Source organism: Ovis aries, chromosome 3 (genome assembly GCF_016772045.2).
Source record: "Ovis aries strain OAR_USU_Benz2616 breed Rambouillet chromosome 3, ARS-UI_Ramb_v3.0, whole genome shotgun sequence".
Classification (NCBI taxonomy): domain Eukaryota; kingdom Metazoa; phylum Chordata; class Mammalia; order Artiodactyla; family Bovidae; genus Ovis; species Ovis aries.
The window spans coordinates 79,576,226-79,600,205 of NC_056056.1; the positions used below are offsets into that span (position 1 = coordinate 79,576,226).

Below are 23,980 nucleotides of genomic sequence, written 5' to 3' on the forward strand. Positions count from 1 at the left end.
TAAGGTTTGATACATATTTATCCTGTAACTTAGGGATGAGACTTTCATTAACAATAAGTAGACTGGGCTAAAAGGGAAGACAAAATATCTCATGTAAATTATTTTTAAAAGGCAAGCATCTGACAGAGATTTTACTATTATTATTTGCATAACAATAAAATGGAATTTTATAATTCTTGTTTTAAGTATAATTAAATATCATAATTGAAGACACTGGAAATACTAGATAGCAAATATACATTTTAAGAAAGGCTATTTCCCTAAAGATATTCTACAGATATGTTTATATGCTGAAGTGTATATGTGTGCACACACAAACACATCTATATATTCCCTTATATCAATAGTCAGATCTCTCCTAAGAAGTAAGCTAATTGAGCTGTTTGTGTTGATAAACTCCTTTTTCTCCAGACTATTCCTCCCTGAGCCATAATTATTTGCAATTTGCCTAAGTCGTCCATTTACTGATACGTCAAGCATGAAACAGAGGCAATTCCAGAAAATGGAAATGCTTCTCAAAATCAATCTTTGGGAAATAATGTGGTAGAAGTTACTGTGTGATAGAAGACTACCTTATAACTGTCACATGGAGATGAATATTAATTTGTGGAGGTTAAGGCGGCTTTGTGCCTCATTTGTTGACTCTGCTTCACCGTCAGCAGAGCAGCACAGCCCAATTACTCCAGCAAAGCTATTTTTTATTCTAACAGGAGTTTTATGATTTTTATGTACTTACCAGTCAGCACACATAACAATGTCAAAATGTCCTTCCAGTTGAGAGACATCTGTCTCATTATCCCATCGTAAAACGCTTGAGAAGAAAAAGATTTTAAAAATTATACTTAGCGTTTTTTTTTTAACTTTTGATTTTGAGCTATTAACATTATTTTTGTGGCACTTGAAATTACTTAAAAAGTATATACAAATTATTTCAAAAGGCATAATAAAAAACAAAAACTAGGGATGTAACTGTCTGTTCCATATTTTATTTAGTCTTCAAATCTAGGAGAGGAAGAATTCTCTATTCAAATACAATAGTTAGGTTTTTGCCAGTTCTTATAGGCTTGTGTAGACATACTAGGGAAAAATATCGTATCTTGACCGGCATCATTAGAATGAGTCCAGACTCTTAACATCAATGAAAGTACATAATAAAATCAAAGTGCTCCCCATCTACTGGAATACAAACTTATACAAAATAAATGATTTACATGGTTAAACATCCTCCTTGCAAGGCATAGGACACAGATTCGATCCCTGGTCCAGGAAGATCCCACAAGCTGTGGGGCAACTAAGCCCATGTACCACAACTACTGAAGCTCGCAAGCCTAGAGCCCGTGGTTTGCATCAAGAAAAGCCACTGAAATGAGAAGCCTGGGAACTGCAACTAAGGTAGCCCTGCTTGCTGCAACCAGAGGAAGCCCACACAAAAACGAAGACCCCGCACAGCCAAAATAAGTAAGTAAATCTAAAATATAAAATAAATGATGTGAAACTTGGTGCTTGGCATATCAACTGCATTTCTTATTGATGAATACTTTGGCAAGATGGAAGAAAAGAATACCAAGTTTCCTTTGGGAGTTCTCAGTTTTCAGGCATATTTTAAAATTCACCTTTTAGGACATTTAGTCTCTAAAAGAAGAAGAGGTTTTAAACCTCACGTAATAACAATAATTAATAACATGTATTTGAAAATTCTAGTTATTCTTATGATGCCAACCAGAGATGTTGTTACTCTCAATTAATAACTGTGATGATTAGCATTTTATCATATTAAAGTATTTAATGACTCCTCTTCCCACCTCATCAACTGTGATTTGCAGTATTACTTTTCAAAGTGAAATTCTGCTCCTATTATCTATTTTGATTATTATTTAAAACTAAACTGCGTGAGCATAGCCTACTCTGGCAAGTTATATTTGCTTATCTTAGTGGGTTCTTTATTTCTCCTAGATCTTTCCTTGTTTGGATATAGAAATAAATCTTATTTTAGTAAGTCCTAACGTTCTTTTCAAATATTAATACATTAATATACATCTATGCTGGTAACTTTTTTAAGGTAGAAAGATTAACCACATCACCATGAAAATACCTGTACAGACTGAACATCAGTTATTCATTCACTCATTTGGCTCATCCTTAGTGAGCACCTACTATGTGGCAGGCCCTGCTGTGTCTCACAAGCCATGCTTCACAGAGGCAGCATTGGCTACGTAAACCTGTATGTCAGATGCTGCGCCCTGTGAGTTATGTCAGCATACAGACTCAGAGCGCCATGGAGGGTTTTCCAGAAGAAGCAGATAACCTCTTTGTTCACAGGTCCTGTGACATACGGATGAGCTTTATAAATTCTCTGTAGTGTTGTACTTGCCCAGGCCTATTGGAGAGCTGAGAAATGGAGGAAACCAGGAAACCCTTAAGATATTAGTGCTGTTTCATATCTAGATTGATTCCTCAAAGACCCCACACACCTGGGGAGAATGGGAAGCAACAAATATCACCTTTTCTAGAAACACTGAGGCTTCCGAGTGCAGCTGGGACTCAGGCTCAGTGGGAGAGTGAGCCTTCATCAGAGACTTGAGCGTCTTTGAGAGTTTCCACATGAACAAGACAATTTAAAATATAAAAGTAACATCTCCATTACATAAATTTTGGGGAAAAAAAGAAAAGGATTAAAATTATTCATCTTACCATTCATGAACCATCATTTAGAAGATCCTTCTAATATATGTGTAATGACTAACATACCAGAACAGAAACTGCAGGAAATGCTGTGGTGAGATTGGATATCGGATTCCTGAGGTGCTTCAGCCCCTCAGTTTGACAAAGACCAACCAGAGAGACGGGGATCTAAACACTAATGGGTTGTGGGTTGGTACAGCAGAGATAACGAGTCGCAGTTCTAAAAGAAATGGAAATGCTCAGCTTGGCCACATGGACCACGACACATTCCCTAAAGGCATTGCCCTAAAGGCACTTCCCCCCACTTTTCATGAAGTGTATGGCTAGCTGTCCCTGTAACTGTGAGCAAATAACAGAGAGGGAGAGGAGTATGGACAGAGTCCAGTTTTGACACGACAGATGTGGTGGCGGAGGCAGTGGTTTAGTTGCTAAATCGTGTCCAACTCTTACAATCCCGTGGACTGCACCCTGCCAGGCTCCTCTGTCCATGGGATTTCCCAGGCAAGAATAGTGGAGTGGATTGCCATTTCCTTCTCCAGGGATCTTCCTGACCAGGGATCGAACTCATGCCCCCTGCATTGCAGGTGGATTCTTTACCAGCTGAGCTACCAGCGAAGCCCATGACAGGCAGACCTGAGTTTAAACACTGGTTCCTTCCTTTACCAGCTGTGTGATTTGGGCAATTATTTCACTTCCCTGAGTTTGTTGTCTTATCTGTAAATGGAGATAACAATGACCACCTTCTTGAACAATGTAAGGGCACCATTCACACTATATTATGAGTTCTACTGGTCACACAGCAAACAATGAAACTGGTGCCTCGGGGAGGGGCGGACTCAAGTGGCTTCTATCTGGGAAGGCTATGATAGACTTCAATATTCAAGGAGCTGGTCCTTCCAACTCTGATGGTCTTGCCCTCCCTCTCCTCTGACACTCAGACGTCAGTCATGTACACTAGAGCAGTGCTTTAGCTGTGAGGCAGGACCAGATTTTTTGTTATTGTTTATAGCCAATCTGTTGCAGATCATTACTTTTGTAAAATACAATAACAAATGAATAGACAAATGAGATTTTTAAAAACCAAAGACATTCTGAATACAAGTCCACTGATCATAGGCTTGGATGGCACAGTAGTGTCTCTACACATTTCCTTCCATTTCTGAACTTACCTCCTTGCAGCTCAGTAATGTATAGTTTGCAAACTGATATCAGTCTTTGGCCCCCTCATTAAGTAGCCCGGCTCTCAGTCCTTGTCTTTACCGATAACTGCAACACTGAACTACTCTCCAACAGCCCCACTTCTCACAGTTCACCTCTTCTAGTAAGGACTTTGATGCAAACCATTCTTCAATCTTCAGTTCAGTTCAGTTGCTCAGTCGTGTCTGACTCTTTGTGACCCCATGAACTGAACACCACAGGCCTCCCTGTCCATCACCAACTCCCGGAATTTACCCAAACTCACATCCATTGAGACCATGATGCCATCCAGTCATCTCATCCTCTGTTGTCCCTTTCTCCTCCTGCCTTCATTCTTTCCCAACATCACGGCCTTTTCAAATGAGTCAGCCCTTCACATCAGGTGGCCAAAGTATTGGAGTTTCAGCTTCAACATCAGTCCTTCCAATGAACAACCAGGACTGATCTCCTTTAGAATGGACTGGTTGGATCTCCTTGCAGTCCAAGGGACTCTCAGAGTCTTCTCCAACACCACAGTTCAAAAGCATCAATTCTTCAGTACTCAGCTTTCTTTATAGTCCAACTCTCACATCCATACATGACTACTGGAAAAACCATAGCCTTGACTAGACAGACCTTTGTTGACAAAGTAATGTCTCTGCTTTTTAATATGCTGCCTAGGTTGGTCGTAACTTTCCTTCCAAAGAGTAAGCATCTTTTAATTTCATGGCTGCAGTCACCATCTGCAGTGATTTTGGAGCCCAAAAAAATAGTTAGCCACTGTTTCCACTGTTTCCCCATCTATTTGCCATGAAGTGATGGGACCGGATGCCATGATCTTCGTTTTCTGAATGTTGAGCTTTAAGCCAACTTTTTCACTCTCCTCTTTCACTTTATCAAGAGGCTCTTTAGTTCTTCTTCACTTTCTGCCATAAGGGTGGTGTCATCTGCATATCTGAGGTTATTGATATTTCTCCCGGCAATCTTGATTCCAGCTTGTGCTTCTTCCAGCCCAGCGTTTCTCATGATGTACTCTGCATATAAGTTAAATAAGAAGGGTGACAATATACAGCCTTGACGTACTCCTTTTCCTATTTGGAACCTATCTGTTCCATTCCAGTTCTAACTGTTGCTTCCTGACCTGCATACAGGTTTCTCAAGAGGCAGGTCAGGTGGTCTGGTATTCCCATCTCTTTCAGAACTTTCCACAGTTTCTTGTGATCCACACAGTCTTCAGTCTTACTGGTCTACAATCTGCTGATATTCTTACTCTGTCACTGGTCCTTCTCCTTCATGTTTATCTTCCCTACTTGCCCAGCCAGGCCCTGTAGCTAACCATCTTAACTACTCCCTGGTGCACACCCTCTGCTATCTCGTCCCTCTCTTGCATTTTCATATTTGTTAAATCCAGCTCCCCGCCTGCTCCAAGACTGCATCTGTGCAGCTGAATGTGGTTGGAGAAACACACAGGCATCCTGATTGGCTTTGCTTTAAATTCATGACCATGGAGACTTCCCTGGTGGTCCAGTAGTTAAGACTCTGCCTTCCAATGCAGGGTGTACACGTTCAATCCCTGGTTGGGAAGCTAAGGTCCCACATGCCTTGCGGCCAAAAAACCAAAAAACATAAAAGATACACATCAAAAAAAAATGTGACCGTGAACCACAGCGGATTCTTTATGTTTGGCAGTTGTCTTTTCATTTCCCTTCCCCATTTATTCTCCCGGTCTCCTACCTCATTATTTTGCACCAACTTCACTCTTTTCAAAGTTCTAACACTTCTTTCTTTATCCTTACTTTCAGCTGATGACCTTGCTTCTTACTTTATTGTCAAAATTGCAGCAATCAGATGAGAACTTCCTCAAACTCTCACCATCACACTTATATTCCTAGCAGCATCTGCACGTGCATACTCTGTTTCCTATCTATTATCACGGATGAATTAGCCATACACTTATCTAAAGCCAATACTTCCTCTTAAAGATGAGGGCCATTCCCCTTTCATTTATTCTACAGCATAGTTCTAACAATTCTTCCTTCTCTCTCCTATATTATCAGAGTTCTTTCCTTTCTACTGGATTACTTCCATCAGTATTCAAACATTCAAACAGCTATTTCCCCCCTCTTAAAATATCCTCTCTTCACTCTACCCTCCCTTCTGGTTATTGCTCCAATTCCCTCTTACATCTCTGTAGCAAAACTGCATGAAAAAGTTGTTTAAACTCTATTTTCAATTTCTCTCCTCCCAGTCAGGCTTTTGTCCCCACTGTTTCACCAAAAATGCTCTTGTAAAATTCACCAAAGATCTCCACATTGTTAAATTCAGCTCAGTTTTTACTCATCTTATTTAACCTACCAGTCTGTACCATTCCCATTAGCTCCAGACTCATATATCCAACTTCCTATTTTAATATTGCCACTTGGGTGTCTAATAGACATCTCAAACTCAGTATCTCCAATAATGAGTTCCTCATCATCTTTCCCCAAATTCATAGCATTCACTATCTTTCTCATCTTGTCAATTCTCAGGCCAAAACCCTTGACTTTTAATTTTTTTACACCCCATGTTGAGTATGCTAGGAAATGCAGTCAGTTCCACTTCTGAAATATGTCAAAATCCAAGTGTTCTCTATTTCCACTGCTCCCATCCTGGTCTAAACTACCCTCTTCTCTAATCTGAGTTACTGTGTAGTCTCCTAATTGGTTTTCCTGCTATAATCCTACATTTCCTGCTCAAGGGAGCAGGCAGAGAGATCCTTTTAAAATAGAAAATATGAAATCATGAGCCTTCTCTATTTACTACCTTCTAACGGCTCCTCTCTTCACACAGAGTAAAAGCCACACAGTCTTTACATTGAACTATAAGACCCTAAGCAATCTAGGTACCATTCTGACCTCAGCTCCCATTACTCTCCCCCTTATTCCCTTTGCTCTAGCAACACCAATCTCTTTATGATTTCTTGAAAACACTAGGGATATACTTCTCCCTTAGGGCCTTTAAATTGGCTGCTTCCTCAGTGTGATGCTCTTCCTCCAGACATCCCTAGGGCTTGTTCCCTTACCTCCTTCCAGTCTGCTTGAACGTTGTACCTTCTCAGAGTGGCTTACACTGATCATTCTACTTAAAGCTGTAATCATTCATTTCTACTGCAGCATTCCTGAACCCCCTTAACCTGCTCTTCATTTTTTTTGATAGCAATTGTTATCCTTTAATACGCTATATAACTAAATCATTAATTTTTAAAATTCTTTTTCTCCAGTAGAAGATAAACATCCTAGGGAAAGAGATTTCTAAAACCTGTTTTGTACCATGATGTATTTTTCACTGCCTAGAACAATCTGTGACACATGACAGCTGCTCAGTAAACATGCCATTTGAATGAACTGTGTATGAATATACTTGGCAGAGTGTCTCGCATATAGAAGGCACTCAAGAAACACAGGTTCCTACATTAAGTTGTTCTTTGAATAGAATGTGTAGATTAAGTAGACATGGAGGCCACTTAAAATACTTTCTCAGGATTTACTTTAGGTAATGATGGAGTTATATGCACCTTGTTTACCCTACTGCCCAGAACAACTAAAAACATATATGTGTGTGTGTATATATATATATAAAATAAGTTTTATATTTTATAATATATAAAATAATAGTTTTATTTATTTAAAATATATAAATAATAGTTTCCAAGACACTAAGAGTCAGCAACAAATGATGGTGATCCTTGAGCAAGGGGTAAAAATAAAATAAGCCCTACCATGGCCCCATTCTACTGCCTTGAGAGGGTTTCCAGGCCACAGTACAAGGAGGGTAAACTGAGCTGGAACTAGGTGGATTCTTTGAGCTAAGGAGATGGTGCTAAGAATCTGAGGAAACCAAGACAGTTATCGTTTCCAGTATTGAGTATCAGATAGGAGAGTGCTGCACAGACAGTCTATGGATAGTCCCCCTGAGAAGTATTCTGCAAGTACTGATTGGACCATGTGTATGAGGAAACTCCTTGAGGTTGGAAAAGAACCACCTGAGAAGATTGGAGGGGACTGGCCACACAAGGCCAGGAAGTGCAGCTGTTCTCAGCAGCCAGACTACAGAGCCTCCTAATCCGCAGGGCACTGAGTGGTGTTCTCAGATGGATCTTGTCTCAGCAGTGGAGAATAACTAGCTCTAGACTAAATGCTGCTTTGGTTCTGCCGAATAAATCTTAACAGTGATACTCAAAAGATCAAATTATTTCAAAACAATGTAACTGTGTCCCAGAATGAAACAGAATCATTTATAGAAATATAAAAACATTCAGATACTAAAAAGGTAAAATTGAAAATACTTGGTATACAATCAAAGATTACCAGACATGCAAAAAGTCAAATAATAAAGCCCATAATGAGGAGGAAAACTGAATAATTGAACTTGACACAGATGTTAGAATTCACAAAGGTATTAAACTAGATATCACAATGATATTTGCTGTATTAAAAAGGTAAGTAGAGACACAAAGGATACTTTGAAAGTACTTCTAATGAGGAAGACTACAATGTCTGAGAAGAAAATACATTGGATGGAATTCAAAGCAAATTAGACATTTTAGGAGAAAAAAAATCAGTGAACTTGAAGACAAAGCAATGGATACTATCCAAAATGGAAATATAAAGAGAAAAAAAAAATAGAAATAAAACAAAAGAATATCAGCAAGTGAGCTGTGAAGCAAATTTGTGTCCTAATATATGTGTTATTGGAGTTCCCAAAGGACAAAAGAGGGGGAGACAGAAAAAAATATCTGAAGAAATAATGGCTAAAATATTTTCAAATTTAATAAAAACTATTAACCCACAGATCAAGAAATTTCAACAAACTCCAAGCACAAGAAACATAATGACAACTACAAGGCATATAATAAATCCAATCAAATTGTCTGAAAACAGTTATAAACAGAAAATCTGAAAAGCACCCAGAGGAAAAGACACATTATTCAAAGAAAGATATGGATGATAGTATATTTCTTTTGAGAAATATGCAAGTCAGGAGACAGTGGAATGACATCTTTAAAATACTAAAAAGAAAAAAGTATGCCAACCTTTTGTATGGCCAACCTATTGCTTGGCCACTCACAACGTTTTTTTTTTGTTTTTTTTTTTTTTTTAAGGTGAAATAGACGTTTTCAGACATACAAAAGTTGCAAGAATTAATCACCAGCAGATCTTTACACAAAAAGTGTAAAGAAAGTCTTTTAGGTAGAAGAAACATCAATACCAGATGAAAATATGGATCTATAGAAAGGAAGGATGAGAACTATAAATTATAACTAAGTGAGTAAATATATAAGATTCTTTTCTTATTACTTAACTGTCTTAAAAATATAGTTGACTGGCTACACAAATAAGCATTGTAGGGTTTATAACATATGAATAAATAAAATAGAGGATAATAATAGTGTAAGAGTGGGAAGGGAGTAATAAAAGAATAGTTTTGTAAAGTTTTCATAGTACAGATGAAGTGGTATGTCATTTAAGGATAGACTGTGGTAAGTTAAAGGTATATACTATAAAACCTAAAGCAACCACCAAAATAACTATATCATATATACATCATGATCAAGTCAGGTTGATCAAGTGAGGGAATGAAAGAAAGTTTATAGTTTAAAGTTTAAAACATGGTCTCATAGTTTAAAATTAATCAATATAATTCATCATATATATGAACTAGAAAAATGTGATAATTTCAATAATTGCAGAAAATCCACTGACAAAGTTGAATACCTATTTCTGATGAAAATTCTCAGCAACCAAAGGCAAAAAGGGAACTTTCTTAACCTGAAGAAGATTATCCATGAAAAATGTGGAGCTAGCAGCATATCACATTTGGGCTCCCCAGGGGCTCAGTAGTAAAAAGTCTGCCTACAATGTAGGAGATGCGGGTTCAGTCCCTGGGTGGGAAGATTCCTGGGAGACAAAAATGGCAACCCACTCCAGTATCCTTGCCTTGGAAATCCCAGGGACAGAGGAGCCTGGTGGGCTACAGTCTGTGGGGCCACAAAAGAGTCATCCATGACTAAGCAACCAACCAACCAACAACCAACATCATACTTCATGGTGAAAGACCAGATGCTTTCTACCTAACATCAGCAACATGAGAATGATGTTTCTCTCACTATTCAATACTGCACTAGAGATTCTAGCCAGTGCAATAAGGCAAGGCAAAAAAGGCATCAAGAGTGGAAAGGAAGAAGTAAAATTGTCTTTATCAGTGGGCAATATGTTCGTCTACGTAGACTATCCAATGAGACAGACAGAAAAGTAAGAAGAAATAATAAGTGAGTTTAATACAATTATGGGATACAAGATCAATACACAAAATTTAATTGTATTTATACAAACAACAAAATAATTGAAAATTTAAATTTCTAATTCCATACCATTTACAATAATATTTTTAAAAACATACCATTTACAATAGCATATAATATGAAATAGTATTTCAGTGGACAAAGGGGGTATTTTCAACAAATAGTGCTTTAATAATTAGATATCCATATATAAAAACCTTAAATCCATATCTCACACCATATGGATGTGAAATGGGTCAACTTAAAATGGATCAGAAGCCTAAACATTAAACCTAAAATTATAAACCTTGTAGATGAAAATACTAGAGAAAATCTTTGTACCCTTGGCTTAAGAAAAGATTTCTTAGATATGACACAAGATGCATGATCCATAAAAGAAAACATTGGTAAGTTAGACTTTATTAAAATTAAAAATTTCTGCATTTTGAAAGATGCCAGGAAGAGAATGGAAAGACATGCTACAGGCTGGGAGAAAATAGCATATATTTTTGCAAATCATGTATTTGATAAACAGCTTATATCCAGAACATATAAAGAACTCTGGGTGTGTTAACAATAAGAAAACAAGCAACCCAATTAAAAAAGAAAATGAGTAAGGCATTTGAATAGATACTTCACCAAATAAGATATATAAGTGGCAAATAAGCACATGAAAAGATACCCAACATCATTAGTCATTAGGGAAATTCAAATTAAAATCCTAATGAGATTATCACTACATACATATTAGAAGGGCTATCATTTAAAGATTGACTACATTGAGAGGTGATGACAATGTGAAAAAATGGAACTCTCTGATACCACTGAGGGGAATATAAAATACAACCACTTTGGAAAACAGTTTGGCACCTTCCTTTAAAAGTTAAATCTATGCCTGTCTAAGATCTAACTGGTCCAGTTCTAGGTATTTATTCTACCTAGAATAATGAAGTGAAAGGATATACCCATACAAAACACATATCCATCTAACCATACATGTACCTAAGTGTTCATAACAGGTTTACTTGTAACAGCCCCAGACTGGCAACAACTCAAAGTTCATCAGTGGGTGAAAGGACTAAAAAACAAATTGAGGTATAGCCATACAGTGGGAGAATACTCAGAAATAAAGTGGAAAGAACTATTGATACATGCAACAATACAGGTGATCTCAAAACAGTTTTGCTGACTGAAAGGACATCGAGGGAAAAAGCACATACTGAATGATCTCATTTATTTAAAACTTTAGAAAATATAAACTAATATATAATAAAAGAAAGCAAATCAGTGGTTTCCTGGAGAGGGAGGGAACTTCAAGGGTCAGAAAGGAGGGGGTGATAAGACATGATCAGTATTTCAATTATGGGGATGGTTTCAGGGGTGTATACAAATTTCAAAACTTCTAAAATTATACATACAGTTTATTGGATTTCAGTTTTACCACAGTGAAACAGTTAAAAATTTAAAAAGAAATGCTTTCTGAAAGACAGCAGAGTATATATACATACATATAACTAGGTCCCTTGCCTATATGAGCTTACAATCTAAGGCATAACAATCATAGGTAAAGACATGTAAAGATGGTTTTATCAATCACCCAAATCATGTCAATGCGTTACTTGTAATAGACATTAAGGTAAAATGTATGTGTTTCCATTTTATTTCATCATAATATCAAATTTTTCTGTTTAAAATGAATTACAAAGAAAAGTACCATTTTATAGATAGAAACATAAAATCAACAATAATTACAGGACACATGCTTTAACAATCTTTGGAGAAGGCGATGGCACCCTACTCCAGTACTCTTGCCTGGAAAATCCCATGGACGGAGGAGCCTGGTAGGCTGCAGTCCATGGAGTCACTAAGAGTTGGACACAACTGAGTGACTTCACTTTCACTTTTCACTTGCATGCATTGGAGAAGGAAATGGCAACCCACTCCAGTGTTCTTGCCTGGAGAATCCCAGGGACAGGAGAGCCTGGTGGGCTGCCGTCTCTGGAGTCACACAGAGTCGGACACAACTGAAGTGACTTAGTAGCAGCAGCAGCTTTAACAATCTTAATATTTATAAGCATGTCAAACCTGTTGAGTTTAACAGTATAGTACAACAGAAAGAATACTAAACTTCATAGCTCGGAAGCTCGATTTCAAATACTAGCTCCCTCACAAGCCAGTCAGGCTGAGAGATGCTCTGAACATCACTGCCCTCAAATACAAAAAAAGGAGACAGTAATAGTGGCATTCCATGATGATAATGAATTGAATGAAAGAGTAATACAAGTGTATTATGAGTGCTCAATAAATATTAGTTTCCCTTCCCTTACTCTTGCACTAACTTGTGTCTTTTCATTCTGGCTTTGAGGTTGGAGTTTCAACCTGAAATGCAGAGCCAAGTCAATTTCTAACAGGACTCTCACCCTGTGATCTAAATTCACACTGAAAAAAATTTCTCAGTAGATGACCTTACTGAGAGCCTGAGATTAGCTGATACCATCTTTTCCCTCTTCTTCATATTCTCCTCTTCTTTATCTTTTCTCTCTCCTCTTGTCACAAAGGAAGTAGGGTCACTCATCCTTTCAAAGAGAATCCACTCCCAACCTGTGTGCAGGATAAAATCACTCCTCCTCTTTCCTCCGAGTGCAGAGGTTTGCAAACCTGGGTGTGTATCAGAATCCTCAGAAAGTCTGTTAAAATACAGATCACTGGGTTTCAATCCCAGAGTTTCTGATTCAGTATGTCTGGGGTGAGACACACTGAAATGCCTGAGAATCTGCATTTCAAACAAATGTCCAAGTGATGCTGAGGCTGCTGGTCTGGGGGCTTTACTTTGAGAAGTACTACTCTAGGTCCTTGTTCCATCCAGTGCTGGGCCCCATCACACTCATTTCTTCTTCCTCAGCTGTTGTGCCATGCCTGCCAACATGCCCACCCCTCCCAGCAACTCTGCTTCCCTCTAGTCCACATCCATCAACATTTTGCAGGAATAGCCTACTCTCATTACTTCACCTGCCCTGGCAAGACGACCTTTCTCACAACAGTCACTGCAACTGCTCTGCAATTTGCTTGACCTCCAGCAATCTTCAGCAGCTGACACTGCTGATCACCCTCTCCACTGAAATTAATAACACAAGTTGTACTAGTCATAATCACAGAATCAGAGATATTTGAAATGGAAAATATAATTAGTAAAACTATCACTGTGTTTTTCATTCTGAAATCTCAAAACACTTTACTAGCCCTCCTTAACCAGTGTAGAATTCACTGGTCACCAACATAGGGGGTTCCTGATTGCATGCTCAGTTGCTTCAGTTGTATCTGACTCTTTGCGACCCTGGGGACTGTGGCCCACCAGGCTCCTCTGTTTGTGGGATTTCCCAGGCAAGAATACTGGAGGAGGTTGCCATTTCCTCTTTAAAGGGATCTTTCTGACCCAGGGATGGGACCCTGCATTGGCAGGCAAGTTCTTTTACACTAGAGCCACCTGGGAAGCCCAATAGGGGGTTCAAACGTTAGGCAAATCCTCTGGACTCTGAAGGAAGTTTTTTGTCCATTTAATTGCAAATAAAAACACAGAACAAGAGGATTGGGATCAGCTTTAAAGTCAGTCTAGAAACAGGAGTGATAGCCTGGAGCAGCAGGTCTCAAACTTTAGTATCAGAATCATCTGTAGAGCTACAGTGATTTAAGAAAAACAATCTGATTATCTCTATACATGCTGAAAAGGCATCAGCTAAAGCACCATATGGATTTATGACAAAATCTTTTAAAAACAGGAATCAATAGAAAATTCCTTACGAAGATAAAAATATCATTTCTTTTTCAACTCATAGGCTAATGCACATTTAATGGTGAAATACTAGAGGATTCCCAACAAAGTTAGACTCAAACGTATTTAATATCATTTTGGGATTTTTTTTTAATCCAATAAAATTATACAAGAGAAGAAAAAAGATACAAGAATCAGAAAGAAGTAAAAAGTCTCATCATTTGCAAATGATGCGATTGTTTATTTGGAAAATTCAAGAGACTAGGTTGACAAGGTATTAGAAGTAATAACTCATTGAACTGACTAAACATTTGCTAGACAAAATCCTATAGCTTTCTTTATATACACACATACAAATAAAATAATAGTTAGAAAATAATGAAAGAAAAGAGGTCATTTATAAAAGAAACAGAAAAAGGTTTCTAAAAATAAATTTAGAAATGAAACATTTTAAATGCTAGTGAAACACCTAAAAAAGCTTAAAAAGAAAACTACTTGTTCTTGAATAGAAGATTCAGTCATAAGACAGCATCTTAGTAAATTAATTTATATATATTTTTTCAGTCAAAATGAAAATACCAACATGATTTTAGAATATTCTAGGAAGAAAGAATGATGGCAAGAGACTAGTTTTTATAGATATGAAAATATATTACAAACTTTAGTAATTTACACAGTTTGATAAGGCTGTAAGAATAGACAAAGTCCACTTCTGAAAATTTGCTCTGTAGATATTTGTTGTTGCTCAGTCGCTCAGTTTTGTCCAACTCTTTGCGACCCCATGGACTGCAGCACGTCAGACTTCCCTGTCCTTCCCCATTTCCTGGAGTTTGCTCAAACTCTTGTCCATTGAGTCAGTGATGCCATTTAACCACCTCATCCTCCGTTGTCCCCTTCTCCTCCCACCTTCAATCTTTCCCAGCATTAGGGTCTTTTCTAATGAGTTGGCTCTTTGCATCAGGTGGCCAAATTATTGGAGTCTCAGCCTCAGCATCAGTTCTTCCAATTAATATTCAGGGTTGATTTCCTTTAGGATTGACTGTCCTTGTATTCCAAAGGACTCTCAAGAGTCTTCTCCAACACCAGAGTTCAAAAACATCAATCTTTGGTGCTCAGCCTTCTTTATAGTCCAACTCTCACATCTATACATGATTACTGGAAAAACTATAGCTTTAACTATATGGATCTTTGTCAGCAAAGTAATGTCTCTGCTTTTTAATATGCCATCTAGGTTTGTCATAACATTTCTTCCAAGGAGCAAGCATCTTTTAACTTCAAGGCTGCAGTCACCATCCATAGTAATTCTGGAACCCAAGAAAATAAAGTCTGTCACTGTTTCCATTGTTTTCCCATTTATTTGCTATGAAGTGATGGGACCGATGCCATGATCTTGGTTTTTTTAATGTTGAGTTTTAAGCCAGCTTTTTCACTCTCCTCTTTCACCTTCATCAAGAGGCTCTTTAGTTCCTCTTCTCTTTCTGCCATTAGGGTGTTTCATTTGAGAGTGTTTCATTTTCATTTCATGAGTAACTGAAAAAAAAAAAAACCACGATGGAACAAAATATCCTAATACTGATTGCCTCATTTTAAACCAATTGAGCACACAGAAAAATGAGGTTCAGGGAGCTTTGCCTTAATAGCAGGGATATGAAAAAAGTGCTTTCTGAAGCTGTGGAGTGTGACACTGCTGTACACATACACACACATGGCCTTTTCCTGCTTTCCCAAGAATAAGTCAACAAATCTGAGATTTGTGACCCTGACTCAAATACCATCTGCATATCTGAAGTTGATATTTCTCCTGGCAATCTTGACTCCAGCTTGTGTGTCATCTAGCCCAGCATTTCACATGATGTACTCTGCACAGAAGTTAAATAAGCAGGGTGATGATATACAGTCTTCACACACTCCTTTCCCAATTTGCAACCAGTCTATTGTTCCATGTCTGGTTCTAACTGTTGTTTCTTGACCTGGATACAGGTTTCTCAAGAGGCAGGTAAGGTGGTCTCATATTTCCATCTCTTGAAGAATTGTCCACAGTTTGTTGTGATCCACACAGTCAAAGGATTTGGCATAGTCAATAAAACAGAAATAGATGGTTTTCTGGAACTTTCTTGCTTTTTCAATGATCCAGTGAAGCCTTTCCCTTCTCCAGCCCACAAAAGTCTCAAATACACACACAAAAAAAAGCCGACAAAAAGGAGAGCTAACTCTATCAAAATATCAAAACTAGGTAACATTCACTCTGTGGGAGCTTATTTGTTCAGTACAAAACGGATATGAGCCCTTCTATAATGTGTTAAGCAAATAAAATGTGTTAGTAATAGGAAGTATACTTAGTACTTTCATTTTCTCACATCCAAGATAGCAACAGATGGAAACAGGACTGTGCCACCTCTATAAATCTCAGCAGTTCTTGAGATTCTGTTACCGTAATTCTAGCAAAACTCACTCACAGGTATGTTTTATCAGAAAATTTCTTAAGAGAGCCTTCAGCTTCCTTATCTCAGTTACCTTCTTCTAACCATCCTCTTCAACCTGACAAAGGACAGATAAATGCCTACTCACAATGTCAGTTTGTCTACAGATGCTGCGTGTGCACGCCCAAGAAGAAGCCTACCCTGAAATGAAAGTCAGCTATCTGATATATAAACGATGTCTCAATCTCTAGAGTTTGACTCTCTTCTACTAAAAATTGCTTGGTTCCATAAGCTTTACAGATTCATGTCTTACGCTGCTTTTCATTTATCATGTCATTTATTTTATCTTTCAAAGTGTGCTCCAAATACAAACTTTAAAACCTTTCATGTAATAGGGATAAAGTGTACTAATTGCTTCAGGGAATATAAAAACATATAAAGCAGAGTCCTTGCCTTTAAGTTCTTCCCAGAATGTGAACTCCAAGAAGGCATGGACTTTCTCAGTTTCATTCATCACTACATCTCTAGCAACTGAGAACAGTAGTTGACAGAGAGAAGGTGATCAAAATAATTACCCAAAAAATGAATGAAACAATGTACATGAAAATAGACAACACACTTTGAATAATGAGAGAATATGCCATGTTTGGCCACCTGATGCGAAGAGCTGACTCATTTGAAAAGACCCTGATGCTGGGAAAGAATGAAGGCAGGAGGAGAAGGGGACGACAAAGGATGAGATGGCTGGATAGCATCACTGACTCAATGGACATGAGTTTGAGTAAGCTCCGGGAGTTGGTGATGGACAGGGAGGCCTGGCGTGCTGCAGTCCATGGGGTTGCAAAGAGGTGGACATGACTGAACGACTGAACTGAACTGAACTGATGCCATGTTTTCTGGGGGACGATTCTAAGGCCAATAGAAGTTAAAAGAAGGCAAAGGTTAGGGCAAGCTGACATAGTCTGAGAAAGCAGGGGGAAATGGTAATTAAGTTGTGACACCATGGACTGTAGCTCGCCAGGCTCCTCTGTCCATGGAATTCTCCAGGCAAGAATACTGGAGTAGATAGCCACCCATTCCCTTCTCCAGGGGATCTTCCCGACCCAGGGATAGAACTTGGGTCTCCTGCACTACAGGCGGATTCTTTACCAACTGAGCCACCGAGAAAGCCCAGAAGAAAGGATTTAGATGGATAAGGAAAAGGGGAACAAGACTGGCAAAGACTAGAGATGAGGAAAACCAAATGTGCTAGAGGAGAGTGAGGAGGTTTGGGTGACCCAAGGAGAGTACGTATGTTGGGGAACAGTGAAAGCTACATTGAACGAAGAGGGTGAGGAAAGTGAGAGAAGACTGCAGAAGGCCTGGAAAAGGCAGCAATTTCATCCCACTTGGTTGGAATTTATATTCTTAAAGCATTTTTCACATCCTCAATTTAAACTCTAAAGCAAAATGAACCTCGAGAAGATATAGATCTTAAAAAGTAGCAGGGCAATGGAGCCAATAGCCAATCCTAGGGGCCCACATAAAGGTAAAAATTGGGTTGTAAAAGTCTTAAAAGTTATGAATTCCACAGTTTACTAAAATTAATGGTTTATCAAAGAATAATAAAAAAAAGTCACAGGTCTAAATTCACTAGCAATTTTCACACAGAGATAAACTCTCTTCTTAAGTAGAAAGTTACTTTTAATATCACAGCAGGGTATATTTAATCAATTTTTAAAAATATTGTAACTGTTAATTACTATTAACTGGAGAATGACGCCATTCACTAATTCTGGAACACCTAGAAATATGCAGACATCAGAAGTTCTGAATGGTTCTTTATTAGACAGTCACAGTTTTGAAGACAGCTTCAGATAAACCTAACAATTGAGAAGCTGTAAATATCCTTGCTCTTTCACCAAACTCTAGCCATATTTAGTGGCATGGCTTTCTTTGCTCATGAGTTATTTGCTATAACTTTGTATTTATGTTCTCACAGGCAGAATACTTTGGGCATATTAGTTAAATTGATAGATGGCTGCACGGATGGACCAGTGACTGAATCACCAAATGACTATATTCAGATCTTTGAGAGGCAATGGCTATATCCTTCACAAATGTGCATCCTAGATCTTTTAGCCAGGCCTAAAGCTTCCAGGCTTTTGCAAACGCATCTTTCCAACTGAGTGATCACACTTGTGAGCGACAGTCACACTCGCATTAAAACGGGACGGAGGGAGGAAGAGTTTGGAAGGAAGAGCATCATTCTAGGCAAGGCTACTGGTGGCTGTGACAGCAGGGCTAGCTTTGCTGTCAAGCTAATGACGCCTAAACCCTGAGACCCACCCCTCGCACAGGCCCCTCCCCAGGCCCACAAGGAGCCCTAGTGATGCGCTCACATGGTCGTTGCTTCTATACAATTTGCCAAAATACGGTTTAATAGAATTCATCCTCCCAAAGAGGACCCTCAATGTAAGTTTTGGGCCACACCCGACCTGGGTCTGCCCTGTAGGAAGAGGCTGGTCACAGGAGGAATGCTGGTTCCTGAGACAACTGGCAGGGCAGGGGGAACAGGAGCTTGGGGTGCCTGTCAAATTTCTGGGTCGCTTTATCATCCTTTTTTTAAAAACACCAGTTCCTAGGTTCACGGTTCTCATATCATGATTTTCCTTTCTGCTTTTACATCTTCCTTGCAAATGAAGTCACAGGAGACATTCAGCTGTTACAAACTTCATGTCAAGCTTTGAAGTGCTTTTTAATAGCAGAAATATTTGGCTCACGTGTGGGCTTTATAGCTATGGTAAATACCTCTTAGCTATCTGTCGCTACTGTTATTCCACACCTCCAATTTGGAGAAGAAATTCTGCATATGCATTGAGGCACTAAAAAAGAATATTGAACTATATCTTAGCTCTTTTGTGAATGATTTCCTTTTATTTCGTCTCGCATGGAGCTAACGCTTTCATCACATTGTACTGGTTATGGGTGGGAAAGCAGTGGATACAGGGGGATGCTGATTATTGCATCATTGGTTGGCAGTTTCCTCTTAGCTTCTTGAAGGTTAAGTGGTCAAGTAGCTCCTTAATATGAGACCAAGGCATTTCAAAGACTGACTCATTCACTTGCTTTCTGGCAAAGTGCTTTCGTAGACTTTGGACAAAATGCTTACAGTGGTTTAAAAGAGAAGAAACTGACCACAATGAATATGAAATAAAGACAGAAAAAAATCTCCTCTTCTTGGATGTCCCTGTATGACTGCTGACATATAGACTATACGTCCAAGTACATCTCAGAATCATATATTAGAAATAGTATTTTTGAGAACACCAAACAGAAACAAAGGCATTTTAGATATAACCTGGGTTGAACAATAACATTTTGCTTCTTTATGTAACTTCATTATTTTATGAAGGGATATAGAAAATACTACTGTACTCCATAAGTTAAACACTTGACATTTTTATTCCACCAAAATGCAACATTTTAGAATTCTAGATATGTTTATTAATTAGTGATTATTAACACCCAGTAAACAACATTATGCCTTGTAAAAACACAATCTCTCTTCACAGCATGATGCTGAAATCTATTATTCCCTGATTCCATATGCTGAAATACACTCAAATGGTCACAAATGACCTTAAGCATTAAATAAATGTAAATGAGGACAACACAGAAAATGTGCTTTTGATTGATAACTAAAAGACCAGGTTGAAAATCACGTCCAAAAATGAAGTCCTCCACAGAAGGGTATGGCAGTCTGCACTGTGAAATAAAAGCTGTCCTAAGAATGAAGAGTACCCAAGTAACAGAGTGCTGTTTTTCTGAACCTACTGGAAACAGAACTGGTTGTTCATTTATTTGAGAAACACAGAGCATACTGCCCCCATGCCATCGACCTACTGTGAACATTCTAGTACCACATTTAAAAAAATAAATATAGACACATTATACTCACCAGCTAATATAAGAGAAAAAAAAGTTATTGCTACTCCATACCCTCATCCCGTATGTTTTACACTTTAGTTTTTAAGCATTGTTGCTGTTCACCTGGGCTTCCTAATGCCTCAGTGGTAAAGAATCTACTTGCCCAGACAGGAGACATGGGCTCATTCCTTTGGTTGGGAAGATCCCCTGGAGGAGGAAATGGCAACCCTAGTATTAACACTCTAGTATTGTCTGAGAAATCCCAGGGAAAGAGGAATCTGGTGGGCTCCCAGTCCATGGGGTCGCAAACAAGTCAGACACCACTTAGCAACTAAATAGCAGCAGCAGCTGTTCACCCACCTTTTCTTTTTCCCCCAAGCTGAGAAGAGTGGAGGATGGGAAAGCATCCTCAAACAGAAAACTCAAAATGTCAAAGAATGACGAATTAACAGTAATTAAAGAATTACTTCAAACTTAGACTGTTCTCCCAATAATGTCTGTGGTTAAACATGTAAAAGAAAAATGCACAGATACAGATATTTCTTGGGAAAACTACTAAATGGATATTCATTACTTGAGGGCAAAATAAAAATGTCGCATCACAGAAGCGTTGCTTTGGTTGAGCATAAGCATTTCTCCTAGTTTTGATAAGAAGGAGAAACTTCTGTTTAGGGAATGAATACCTAGACCAGTTTCAAACCATAAAATAGAACAAGGTTTCTCAGTCTTGGTTTTATTGACATTTTGAGCCAGAGAGTTCTTTGTTGGGGGTGGTAGTGGGATGTCTTGAGCATTGTAGGATGCTTAGCAGCATCTCTGGCCTCCTTCCACTAGATTCCAGTAGCAACTGTCTTATCCCAGTTATAACAGTAAAAAAGTCCCCAGAGGCAAAACTGCCTCCCCCCGCCACCATCCCCCCCAGGTTCAGCACCAGTGAAACAGACCCATTCACAAGGAGGTCCTAGGCTGAGCTTCTCCCAACCTCATAGTGTACTCTCTCAATCCTTAAATCATTCTCAACACAGTGTTTAACATAGCTATCTTTAATTTTTCTGATCTATTATTTGTAGACAATGAAAATGCCTGCCTGCTTCATTACAGATTGTGAGCATTAAATAAGATACTTTTAAAGTGCTTAAGACAGCGCCTGATCCACAGCAAGTGCTTAATAAATGTTATTATTAGTTTTAATAATCACCCATAGTACTGAGAAAAGCGGTTTTAACCAGAGTGTTTCAAGGCAAAAAGGTATCTTACCGGCTTGATATGTTCCCAGTCTTAAACACACCAGCCTTCTGATTCCTTGCGATGATGTCTCTCACATCTACAGGACACGGTTAAGAAAGCTTCTGCAGTGACTGTCAACCAATTCCCCCCAGTCATACATGGGATCAGCTGGGTGAAAACAGCGTATAGTGTGTAAGGCAAGAGGAGACAGGTCTAGCACTGACTCTGCAACCAAATGCTGACTTTCCTGCCACAGGCAAGCTCTTTTAATTCCCTGGACTGTAGCTTTATCACCTGTGAAATAGACATTCAGGGAGCACATTGACAAGGCCCAGCGTGATAGGTACTGCTCAAGGGAGATGACTGTACCATAGGTGCTAGGCCCTGATTGCTTTAAAGAGCTGGAAGCCCCATGGGAAGCCTCTTTCAGTCAGTGAGGAGAGCAATGGCAGTTTTCTGAGACTCTCCAAGTTGAAGCATTTTCAATCTCTTAAAGAAATGCCAGTAGTGAAAGACTTGGGAGGAGGAAAGTGAAAAGAGAAAGATGGAGAAAAGCTTGGAGAATCTTTGAGCGAAAACTCATTACCAGGACTTCTCTGGAAGTCCAGTGGATAAGACTTTACCTTCCAATGCAGGGGGTATGGGTTCAATCCCTGGGTGGAAAGCTAAGATACTACACGCCTTGTGGTCAAAACAACCCAAAAACATAAAACAGAAGGGATATTGTAACAAATTCAATAAAGACTAAAAATGGTCCACATAAAATTTTTTTTTAATATAATTACTGAAGAAGAAAGTCAATTCAGTGAAAGGCCCTTCGGAGAATTATCTTTATAGACTTACAGTTTGGCCATTGGCCATCTGCTGGCATGTAAGAACTTGCACACAAAGAGCCATACTTAGTGAAGCCATGTTTTGAGGTGCCGGTCCATTACATCACACAGTGCCATCTTCATGGAGAAATCATGTCAGGTTTTACCACTGGGAAAAACTGGCCTTCAGATCAACTAGTTTTGCTTCAACTTCTGGACACTAAAAATCTTATAACTGCTCCTCTTTCTCTCTTTGCTCTGGTCAAATGGATGATCTAAGCTGCACAACCACAGGGCTCCTCCCTTGGCTTATCTTTTTGTACTGGTCCTCTTCCTGCCTTGATGATGTGTGCTTGGCTTTCTACTGTCTAACTGCCCTTGCTTTCTCACTTATTTTATGTGGTATAGTCTATGTGTCCCTGTGTTGTTGTTTTTCAGTTCCTCAGTCATTTCTGACTCTCTGTGACTCCATGGACTGTAGCACGCCAGGCTCCTCTGTCTTTCACTGTCTCCTGGAGCTTGCTCAAATTCATGTCCATTGAGTCTGTGATGCCCCTGATATACGCCTCCAAATCCCTATTTTGGAATAAGGCAAGGTTTAAATAAACAAGAAATAAAAAAATTCCAGTGAAGGCTGCAAGCTGAACTAAACTGTGCCCATGGGGAGGGCACCTAGCAGACAAGCGACGTTCCCCTATTGCTCAGAAAAACAGAGCTCCTGAACGCTTGAAGCAAGCACTGGCCAAGATCTCCCTGCAAGAACAGAGCCACAGGACATTTTAACCTAAATCTCTGCTTGAAACACCAGGCACACCCATTTCTTCTCTGAGTGAATAAGCAGGTACTGTGATAGCAGGAGTCGGTAGGAAAAATCAATTAGGTCTCCTAATGAAGGGCTTTGTTGAGGTTTACAAAAGTGCTATAAAGCAGACTTTTTTTTTTTCCTTGAACTTTCCTGTATGCAAATTAAATACCGTTAAATTACATTCATTAAAAAAATAAAAGAGACTAATTTGCCTACTTGTTTTGATTAACTAAAATGACACATCGGCCTACAGTTTTGTCTATTTCAGGAAGAAAGTATTTCAGGAAAGTCTTCTCAATGAAATGTCTTGTAGAAAAGGACAGCTGACATCTTTATTCTGAGAACTAAATTAGTAGAGAGCCAGCTGACAACTGGCTTTGATTAAGCTCCCCCACGTGACGGCCACACCCTTCTTGGCGTTTCCATGACATCCAAACCACACACTGTAATGTGCCCGGCACACCTGTAGCGTCGTATGAGTACATGACCAATCTATCAAGCAAAACATATTATTTTGTTAGTGGAGGTATACTTTTTTATGAAATAGTCACAGGGAAGTTAAATTATATAACTCGGAAAACCTATTAATAATTTTTAGTAAACATCTTAACACTATATACTTTTATACAATTTATAAGCCTGTGATTCCAGGTGGTCAGGCTGAAGCAAGCACATGTATTTATATTCTAGAAGCAATTTTTAATGAAAAAATTCACAGCAGTATTTAGGCTGCTTTATTTTTAGAACTGAGAGGGAAATATATTTTGTGGGTTAGGAGGTGTTTTTAATATTAAAACAAGTACCAAGAGGGGAAAAAATGGCAATCATGTACCAAAATATTGCCTTAAAAGATATATCCTG

General features: G+C 38.7%; 1 protein-coding gene across 1 annotated transcript in view; it reads right to left on the reverse strand.

Moving 5' to 3' along the window:
• Positions 1-23,980, reverse strand: part of CAMKMT (calmodulin-lysine N-methyltransferase) — a 416,752-nt gene that overhangs the window by 26,067 nt on the left and 366,705 nt on the right. The window contains exons 7-8 of the mRNA XM_027966883.3: positions 21,533-21,599; positions 737-811 (exon numbers count right to left, since the gene is read on the reverse strand). Coding sequence (XP_027822684.2) covers positions 737-811; positions 21,533-21,599 — 142 coding nt within the window. The remainder of the gene's footprint in view (positions 1-736; positions 812-21,532; positions 21,600-23,980) is intronic.